This window comes from Eumetopias jubatus, unplaced genomic scaffold, assembly GCF_037043125.1.
Source record: "Eumetopias jubatus isolate StellerSeaLion01/CBP00866 unplaced genomic scaffold, mEumJub1_p1.0 scaffold_6, whole genome shotgun sequence".
In the NCBI taxonomy this organism is placed as follows: Eukaryota; Metazoa; Chordata; class Mammalia; order Carnivora; family Otariidae; genus Eumetopias; species Eumetopias jubatus.
This window is the reverse complement of record NW_028274812.1, coordinates 148,584,855-148,594,072: the sequence shown is the minus strand read 5'-3', so window position 1 is coordinate 148,594,072 and position 9,218 is coordinate 148,584,855. Positions and strand designations below refer to the sequence as shown.

The 9,218-nt window shown below is 61.3% G+C and overlaps 2 protein-coding genes across 5 annotated transcripts; one reads left to right on the top strand and one right to left on the bottom strand.

Moving 5' to 3' along the window:
* Nucleotides 1-185: 185 nt before the first annotated feature.
* On the top strand, nt 186-3,572 carry PPP1R11 (protein phosphatase 1 regulatory inhibitor subunit 11). 4 transcript variants are annotated; one of them, XM_088024212.1, is made up of 3 exons: nt 186-274; nt 1,866-1,974; nt 2,306-3,572. In XM_088024212.1, the coding sequence occupies exons 2-3, from the start codon at nt 1,953-1,955 to the stop codon at nt 2,506-2,508; spliced, it is 225 nt and encodes a 74-aa protein (XP_087880338.1). In that variant the 5' UTR covers nt 186-274; nt 1,866-1,952; the 3' UTR covers nt 2,509-3,572. The 4 variants fall into 4 exon arrangements, with proteins under 4 accessions (XP_087880338.1, XP_087880340.1, XP_027947538.1 ...); XM_088024214.1 differs by having other exon boundaries at nt 237-327; XM_028091737.2 differs by lacking the exon at nt 186-274 and adding an exon at nt 281-516.
* Nucleotides 3,507-8,488, bottom strand: RNF39 (ring finger protein 39). Its single transcript, XM_028091736.2, has 4 exons — nt 7,926-8,488; nt 6,419-6,441; nt 6,134-6,225; nt 3,507-4,691 (listed from the first exon to the last, which is right to left on the bottom strand). The coding sequence occupies exons 1-4, from the start codon at nt 8,286-8,288 to the stop codon at nt 4,111-4,113; spliced, it is 1,059 nt and encodes a 352-aa protein (XP_027947537.2). The 5' UTR covers nt 8,289-8,488; the 3' UTR covers nt 3,507-4,110.
* Nucleotides 8,489-9,218: the final 730 nt, after the last annotated feature.

Genomic DNA, 9,218 nt, shown 5'->3' with positions numbered 1-9,218 from the left:
CGCGGCCCCTCCGGACCGCTCCCCTGCCTCGTCTCCGCTGCGCGTGCGCGTGCGCCTGCTGCGCGTGCGCCTGCTGCCCGCGCTCCACACCCGCAGTGACGCCTCTTCCGCCAAGTCTGTGGCTGCCTCTTGCGGCGCCTGCGCACTGTCACGTGATGGCGGAACTAATCCGGCGACGCGTGCGCTTAGACGCCTTTAGTGCCCGGGAAAGGAAAAGGGGAACTACAGAGTGCGTCACACCCGGAAGCAGAGAGCCGGAAGTGGGGTTGGACAGGTTATTCCCCGGGGTGGGGAAGCGGAGGCCCAGGAAGAGGGGGAAAAAAGAAGGTGGAGGATCCTGGCTGCTATTCTGAGCCCGATACCGATTGTCTTGACCCCAGAGACACAGAGAAAGGGAAGGGTGTCTCCTCCCCCTTCTTCCCCTCCTCCCTCTCCTCAGCCTTAGCCATGGCCGAGGCAGGGGCCGGGCTGAGTGAGACCGTCACTGAGACAACGGTTACCGTGACAACCGAGCCCGTGAGAAAGGCGGGGGGGGCGGTGCTCCTCGGGGTCTTCGGGAGAGGCTGGGAGGGAGGGGCTGGGGCTCTGGGAGGAGCGGGGTGGACAGCCTGGGGTCGGGAGAAGCGCCAAGGGTGCGGGATTTCCGCAGTGGCAGAGATGGTGCAGGAGGCCGACCAGGCGGCATGGAATGGGGAGGCAGAGTTGGGGTGCAGGTGCTGCTGCCCGGGGCGGGCACACGGGGTAGGGAGGCAGAGTTGGGGTGCAGGTGCTGCTGCCCGGGGCGGGCACACGGGGTAGGGAGGCAGAGTTGGGGTGCAGGTGCTGCTGCCCGGGGCGGGCACACGGGGTAGGGAGGCAGAGTTGGGGTGCAGGTGCTGGTGCCCGGGGCGGGCACACGGGGTAGGGAGGCAGAGTTGGGGTGCAGGTGCTGCTGCCCGGGGCGGGCACATGGGTTAGGGAGGCAGAGTTAGGGTACAGGTGCTGCGTGCTGCTGCCCGGGGTGGGCACATGGGGTAGGGAGTCAGAGTTGGGGTGCAGGTGATGGGGTGGCGGTGACCCAAGGATGGTACCTGGGGGATTGAGGAGCAAGGCAGGTGCTGGGGGAAGATGAAGGGTTCTGTGAATAAGCATGGCTGGAGGCCTGCTGTAGGGCAGTTTGCCCAGAAGCATACTTGTCAATAAGTATTTGTTGAACAGGTGACTCTAAAAGGAAGTGGAGGAAATGAGTGAACAAGACAAAGGAGGTGGAGATAGTATTTTGAGAAATCAGAAGAGATGAAAAGAGAGAAATGAGTAGCATTTTTGCAAAAACAGGTTAAGTTGCTTTCAAAGGGAGCAGGTGTATTGGGCTTAATAGCTCCTGGGTTAAGGGCCTTTCAAATAATAGCAGAGATGACCTATTGCCTAGCATCCTGGCATCTCTGCTATTATTTGAAGATGCTGGGGAATGGGTGGACAGGAAGTGGGGCGCAGGGCTTGAGGATGAGAGAGGGGTCTGGAAGAAGAAAGGGAGGTCAAGGGTTAGGTACTGGGAACTGAGAAAATAATGTTCAAGTATTAAGACCTCCAAGAATGATTTGGGGAGGAAGACGGAGAAACAGCAAGGATTATCTTTTCCTTTGAAGATTTGCTGGGACCTTCCCTAGGTTAGGAACTGTGTCTTCTCTGTATCCTAGCAGTTACGGAGAACATTCGATTCCCCAGGGACTCCTTGAGGTCAAAGCCCTGTTGTGTTCTGTCCTCTCCCAGCACTCAGCTCCTCTGCTGCCCTGTCTGTGACTGATTCAACTGGGGCCCCGGGAGGGAGTGGGAAAGGTCAGCCGCAGGGGACTAGATAGGTATGCCCGTGCCTCTCCACCTTCCAGGAGAACCGGAGCCTTACCATCAAGCTTCGGAAACGGAAGCCAGAGAAAAAGGTAGAATGGACGAGTGACACTGTGGACAACGAACACATGGGCCGCCGCTCATCAAAATGTGAGTGATTGTTGGCCGCCAGCAGCTGCCTGCAGTCCTGTCACTGGCTTCAGGGAGACCAGGTTCAAGTAGAGGGAGCAAGGTGGGGATATGCCGAGGCCTGAAGGCGACAGGTATCAGAACGGGGAGAAGTGGAGCTTTGGATTCCTGGCGGAAAGGACGGGTTTGGGTGCCTGAGCCCCAGGGGGTGGGCGTGGGGAAGCTGGATCCTGGAAGGGAGAAGGAGCCCATGGTGGAGGCAGGAGTTGTTACTGAGATCCGGTGGGAGTAGAACTGTCTGTACACCCTAACTTTTGCTCCTTTTTTACCGGGCTCCTCCCTCCAAATCCAGGCTGCTGTATTTACGAGAAACCTCGGGCCTTTGGCGAGAGCTCCACGGAGAGTGATGAGGAGGAAGAGGAGGGCTGTGGTCATACACACTGTGTACGGGGCCACCGCAAAGGACGGCGTCGTGCAACCCCAGGACCGAGCCCCACCACCCCTCCCCAGCCTCCTGACCCCTCCCAGCCCCCTCCAGGGCCAATGCAGCACTAAATTCCTCTCTCCCCCACCATTCCTGTGTCTGTCTGGCCCTGAATGTATTCATGTGGCTCCCTGGGGACTACACCCCTGGTTTGGTCCCCCCTCCGGTCCCCTCCCCCCCTCCCCTCCGCCTGATGGAAGGGAGAGGGAGACGAGGGTAGACAGAGGTCCTGGAATCCTGCCTTGCTGCTATTCCAGAACCCAGACTTCTGGGTTCCCCCAGCCCTCATTTCTCCTTCCAGCACTCGTCCTCTGTTCTGCAGGGACCCAGGCGTCTTGGTCCTGGTCTTTCCCCCTTGCTCTCACCGCCAAACCGCCTGTCCTGGGGCCCAGGCATCCTGGCCCCTTGCATTCTCTCCTTGAGTCCCAAACACTTAACTTGGGTTCTCAGCAGCCCCAGCTTTCACTGCCAGGGTCCCAGTCGGATCTGGGGCCGTCTTGCCCCAGCTATGCTTGTTAATCCTGGCTTCGAGCTCTTCCAGTAATGTACTTATATAATCTGAACTCCTAGTCCTTGCCTGTGGGATCTGAGGCCTTGTGGGGGACCTCAGGGCTCCCAGGGGGCTCCCAGCCCTTCCCCCCTCCTGCCCTCCAGAGGAGTTGGGAGAGAGGTCTTTGCTTTCTCACCGTTAATGGGAAATAGAAAAGGAAATAGTCATGGCCTCTCCTCACCCTCTCATAAAAAAAAAAAAAAAAAAAAAGAGACAGGATTTCCAACAAAGCCAGCTTGAAGGCCGGCCACTTAGAGCCAACTGTCTCCTCCGTCTTCTGGCTTCAGAGACAGATCCAGCATAGTCCTGAGGCCCTGGGTCCCTGGGGGAGGAAGGAAAAGAGGGAGCAAAGAGATGGGGGTGTGTCCCCTGTACTGCGCTCTCACCCATTCCTTCCTAGGCTTTGATGTGTCTGCCAGCCCAGATGTCCCCTCGCAGCCCTCCCCACTCCTTACTGGGATCGTGACATCATTTTCTAGGCCTCTTGCCATATGCACAGTTGCAGAGAGGAGTCAAATCCATACCACCACTGAGATCTCATTTATTGCCACAGATGCACAAAATAAATAACCCAGCATCACAAAACGTGTTAAATATGGGCCCATTTATACATACGGAGAAAGATGTGAAGCTACATACAAGGATGAGCTTGGGGTGTCTGTGCCATTCCCAGGTCGAGGAGAGAGCACCACTGGTTCCTTACAAGGGGGAGTCTTCAGGAGGTTCCAAAGGGGGAAAGGCCATGAGCACGGAGTAGAGCTGCCTGCCCCTTTCCCCAAAAGGACAGTAAGCCGCCTAGAGGGCCCTGGGACCCAGGCAGTCTTGAAGAGGAAGCTCCGATTGGACAGGGCAGGGAAGCCCGAGCCTCAGAGCTGTGGAGATGGACTGGGCCCTTCCTGGAGACCAGGAGAGGAGGCAGGAGCGGGGAGGGAGGCCGTGGGTTAGGATCCTGGTGGAGCGTTCCGGTCTGGACTAGCGGAAGGTGGGAGGGGAGAGATGAGGCGGGAAGTAACCGAACGTGGAGCCGCGTCCGGGAGGGAGGGGCAGGCGTGGACACTGAGGCCAAGTGGAAGGGTGCGCACCCCTGCGTGAGTGCCTCGCTCCCGGCGGGTGTGGGTGGGACTCAGCCTTCGGCCGGCACGATACGAAGCGGGGCGCGGGCGTCGCGCGTGCAGAGCAGCGGGAAGACGCGCTCCCCCAGGGGCCCCGGCGCCTGGAAGGCGAAGAGCAGGTCCAGCGAGCGGCCGTCGTAGAAGGCCACGCGGCCCCGTTCCCAGTCCAAGTCCACGCGGATGCGGCGCGGCGGGGGCCCGGCGCCGCCCAGCGGGGTGGGCTCAGGAGCCGTGAGGGCCCACAGGCGGCCACCGCGGCCCTCCACGGCCCACACGGCCCCCGCGGGGCACAGCCCCACGCGGCCCTTGCGGCGCACCGACTCCCCGGCCGCACCCACGGCGTAGCGGCTCTCGCCGTAGTCCTCGTCCTCCCCGCAGGAGTCTGGGCTGGAGGCGGCCTCGGCGGTCTCCACCTCCCAGCAGTGCCGGCCGGCCCCAAAGCCCTGTGCGCCCAGCACCGCCGGGAGATGATCGAAGCGCGCGGGGCCGTCGGGGGGCGCGGGAGTCCCCGGGGGGGCCAGGCGGACGCCGCGGCGGTCCGCCGAGATGAGCAGGCGGCAGTGCGCGGTGCCAGGGTCCAGGGTCAGGTCGGCTGCACGGGGGAAGGCAGGAGAGGAGCGCTTGAGGGGCTTTCCGAGTCAGAGGCGGTGGGGCCTGACAGCGTGCAGCAGAGAGCACCAAAGGAGCCTCGCCGCAGCTCCAAAAGCGGCCTAGGCCTGAGTGGGGTAAGGGGTAGAAAAGGGCGGGCTTGGGCAACACTAGGCCTGCACTGATGCGCCGCTTGTGTGCCGCTGGATTTGGACAAGGACCGTGCTGACCCTGGGCAGGGGACACAGTGCAGAGGGCAAAAGAGAGCCGGCCTGGAGTGTGGGGTCGGGAGAAGAGTTTAGCCGGTCCCACTTGCAGGGAGGAGTAAGGACTGGTCCTGCCCTCTGCTGCATCGGGTGGGGCAATCGAGCTGGGTCAGCCGGACAGGGAAGGCTGCTCAGAAGAGAAGCACTGATATAGGAGAGACGCTGGGACCCCAAGGGGAGGTGGGAGTGGGCTGGCTGGTTGCTTTGGGGCAGAGGAGGAGAGGGACGGTGGTGAGAGCCAAAGGGACCAGAAGGATTCGCGTGTGGTTTGCTTTTGAGGAAAAGACTCTGGATTGGGGTTGCTAGAAGCAATCTGGGTCTGGTGGGATGGTGGGTGACCAAGACTGTGGAGCACCTTTGGCACTTTGTTGGTTTGTTTGTTTGTTTAAGATTTTATGTTTAAGTCATCTCTACACCCAGCGTGGGGCTTGAACTCATAACCCTGAGATCAAGAGTCGCAGGCTCCGCGGACAGAGCCAGCCAGGCACCCCTCTGGCAGTTTAAAGAAGGTAGGGGGCAGCTTTGGTAATGGGCGGGGAGGGAACTCCCCAGGAGCTGCAGAGAGATGTGGGTCTTCTGGAGAGGGGTAATGCCATGGGGCAGAAGCAGCTGACCCCCAAGGGTCTGTTTGTGAGAGTATGACGCTGGCATATGGGGAACTGAGGACAGACATTGTTACGGGTCGAACTGTGTTCCCCTCAAAAAGATATGTTGCAGTCTCCCAGTACCTGAGAATGTGAACTTTGTTGGAAGTAGAGTCCTTACAGAGGTAATTAAGTTAAAATGAGGTCATTAGGACAGGCCCTAGTCCAATATGACTGAAGTCTTTATAAAAAGAGGAAATTTGGACCCAGAGACAAATGAGTACCAGGGGAAACCATGTGAAGACACAGGGAGGAGGCCATCTTTGGGCCACGGAACCCCCGAGGTTCCCAGATGCTAGGAGAGAGGCAGGGAGCAGATTCACCCAAACAGCCTTAGAAGGAAGCAATCCCACCAACTTCTTGCAGAACTATGAGACAGTTTGTGTTGTTTAAGCCACTCACTATGTGGTGCTCTGTTCCAGGGGCCCCAGGACACTGATGTAGACGTCAGAAAAGACTTGAGCATGTTTGAGAGAGAAAAGGGAGCAAGCCTGAGACAGACTCCCACTCGGTGGGGTCCCTTCTGCCCTCCTTACCCGTCAGTCTGTGGAGCATGTTTTTGACCACTGGATAATCTTCGGGGAGAGCATCGTCTGAGTTAGATGACTTGGGTGGTGGGGCATCAAGTCTGGGCAGATGGGGGAGAAGGGTCAGGAAATCGGGAGACACCCTCTGCCCTCTGATGCCCCCACCCCTACCCCACTCACATCTCTGGAGCAGGAAACCTGTCCGTGAGTGGGGACAAAGCTGTGAGCCCGTGGAGAAGGTGATGGATGTGGTGGCCGGTAGTGGAAAGGAAGGGACGGTAAAATGGAACTCACCTTCTCCAAGTCTTCCTTATATCCTGGGATGGGCAGAAGAAAACATGGATGTGAGCCCCGGGCTTTGTACTCAGGAGCCCTCCCCCTCTTCTCCTTGCCCAGTAGCTGGGTCTCCGTTGGTGAGCTCCCCATCACCTCTCAGAGTGATCTCGCTCACCCCTTTGTCCCCTTTCAGGGCCCGACCTTCCTGTCCATCGTCATCCGCTGCCCTCCTTCCCTTCCCCTTCACCAGCCTTGCCCAGGCCTTGTTTCTGCCCCCCTTAGCTTCCAGAGCCCTTACGTTTCCCTGCTGCCTCTCCCAGCCTCAGTCTGTCTCTTTCAGTGGTCCCCTGTCCTTCTGTACCTGCCTGAGGGTGTCCTCCCCTCCATCACAGGACCGAACACCCAGAGCCCCGGGGCTAAGAGTTGGTATATAAAAGCCTTCTAACAAAGCTGCTTCCCCCTGTTGCCATAAAAGACCTGTGGCGTTTCTCGGGCCCTTTGCTTTGTGTCTGTCACGCTGGACTTGGATGTGTCCCCGGAGGTCCTGGCGGATCTGCAGGGTACCATGGGAACCAGGAGGAGCCCTGGATGCCCCCCTCCAAATACCAGGGTCCCCCTGCCCCTATCACTATCCCTTGGGGATGACTGAGCAGGCCAGCGTGGTGGTGAAGGGAAGAGAGGAAAGGCAATTTGCCTAATTATGCCAATCACACCTGGACTAATTAGGTCTGTGTAGACTTCAAAGTGTGGAAGCAAGACCCGAGACCGGCTAGGCTGCTGGGAAGAAGCCCGTCAGGAATCCGGGACGCCTGGGGGGGCTGGGCAAGGGAATGGAGCTGGCTGATGGCCAAGGAGTCGGGGCCAAGACTGGCGCTGGGGGGCGGGGTGCGGGATGGGATGCGGGGCGCGAGCCAGAGGTCCCAGCGGCGGGTGGACCTGGCCTGCACCCGTCGCCGCCCCCGCCGGGGGCCCTGGGAGGAGCCGAGGACAGCAATAACAAACAGCGCCCGGCGCGGCTCGGGCTGGAGCCCGGGGCTCACCGGTGCCTCGACGCTCCCGGGGCCTTTGGCTCTGCTTTCCCTCCCTCGCGCCCTCCTCTGACAGCCCCTCCTTCCCCGCCCCTGCACTCCAGCTGGTTCTCGCCCTGCCCTAGGCTGGTTCTGACCCCCGCAGTCCTCGCAGGCCTCGGCCGGCCCGCGCCCTCCCGTACTCCCTCCGGGTCCCCAACTCCCCGGCGCGCAGCCGCGTCCCTCCGCAGCTCCAGCGCTCTGCCAAGGGGCTCCGGACGCCCCGCGTTCCGTCCAGCCCCCTGACCCCTGGGTAAAGTGTGAACTCCTTTCCCTTGTCCTTCCTGGCACCTCTCGCGTCACTCCAGGGACTTGGGGTCAGCCCCCCGCCCCCTCGTCCTTTGCTTTTCTCAAAGCCATTCTTTGCCTAAACTTCCAGAAGGGCCCCGCCCCCCGGGAACCCCTAGTCTCGCCCTTCCACCAGCGGCAGCGGATCCGCGAAGCACGACCCGCCTTACCTCTCCGTGTGGGTCCAGGCAGCCCATGGTGGGGATGCGGCCCCCTCTGCGCCTCCCCGCCCGGGCCCCCGGCTCAGCCAGCTTCTCCCGCAGCTCCCGGCTGATGCGCACCTCCACCGCCAGCCGCACGTTGGACCTCAGGCTGCGGCGGGGGCACGGCTGGCCGCAGCAGGGGCAGGCGGTGGGGGCTGCCTGGGCGCCGGCGGCCGGCGGGGCGCCCCAGCAGCGGGCCAGGCACGCGCGGCAGAAGCTGTGCTCGCATGCCAGCAGCACCGGGTCCTCGAAGGGGCCCCCGCACAGCGGGCACGTCGCCAGCTGTTCCAGACGCTCCACCAGCCCCGGGCCCAGCTCGGGCCCCTCCATGGGGAGCGCGCGTTCGGGCGCCGACCCTTCCGCGACCCCTGCGGCCGCCTGCCAGCACAGGCTCCGCGAACCACGCCTGCTGCTAGCCGAGTGGAGGGTCCTCTCTCCGCCCGGCGCATGAACTTTCGGACGCTCTTCGGACGCCCTCCGGGGACGGCCTCCCTCCCTTCCACCAGTCTCGGTCTCGGCCGCGCTCCCCGCCGCGTTCCGGCTTTATAGGGCGGAGGAGGCCCCCGCGGCTTGTAAACATCAGGCCTTGCGTAACTCCTCATCTGGTTCTCCGGCTTCCCGGGGAAGGTTTGGAGGAGGAGGGCGGGAGGAAAGGACTTCTGGGTCCTCGAGGCGAGGGCGTGGTCAGGAGGGGGCGCTCCTGGGACAAGGCAGCACCCCGTGGGGAGGAAAGCGCCCCCCCTCTGCCGTCATCCCTCTAGGGCCCGAATCTCCCCTCCCCCTGGGCCTGTGCTGTGCCGGTGGGCCCGGTGCCCAGGCTCGCTTTTGGCATGGGTGCCCGCATCGCCAAGGTGTGAGTCATTCCAGGTGGCCGGCACACCTACATCTGGGGGCTGGGGGCGGAAGCAGGGATCCTGGTTCCTGTGGCTTTGCAGGCCTCTGAGTGTTGGTGTGTGCTGTCATTCCAGGCGACTCTCTCCTTTCCATCTTCCTGCCTTACCTATTAAGGGCTTAAGAACACTCTGAAGCTTCGGGGTAAGGGGCGGGGAGCAGGCGCCCACACCCCTGCCTCTGGCTGGCTCGCAGAGCCGGCCTCTCTTCCTGTGTCTCTCTAGTTCTTTCCATTTTTCCCGGTGTGTTTTCATTTCCACGTTTCTCTTTCTCCCCTTCTTTGGGAGGTACCCAAGGGTTATCTATTTCAAATCGCTTGGTAAACAGCCTCGCAGAGAGCTGGTACTGCCAAGCTCCCACAGCAAGCGA

Excerpts from the sequence above, each read along its gene's own strand:
- PPP1R11 (XM_028091737.2), top strand. The coding sequence starts at position 448 with ATGGCCGAGGCAGGGGCCGGGCTGAGTGAGACCGTCACTGAGACAACG. Across the intron at positions 517-1,865 it reads TTACCGTGACAACCGAGCCC|GAGAACCGGAGCCTTACCAT; the intron begins GTGAGAAAGGCG and ends TCCACCTTCCAG. Across the intron at positions 1,975-2,305 it reads GGGCCGCCGCTCATCAAAAT|GCTGCTGTATTTACGAGAAA; the intron begins GTGAGTGATTGT and ends CTCCAAATCCAG.
- RNF39 (XM_028091736.2), bottom strand. The coding sequence starts at position 8,288 with ATGGAGGGGCCCGAGCTGGGCCCGGGGCTGGTGGAGCGTCTGGAACAG. Across the intron at positions 6,442-7,925 it reads GCCTGGACCCACACGGAGAG|GATATAAGGAAGACTTGGAG; the intron begins GTAAGGCGGGTC and ends TGCCCATCCCAG. Across the intron at positions 4,692-6,133 it reads CATGCTCCACAGACTGACGG|CCGACCTGACCCTGGACCCT; the intron begins GTAAGGAGGGCA and ends TCCCCCGTGCAG.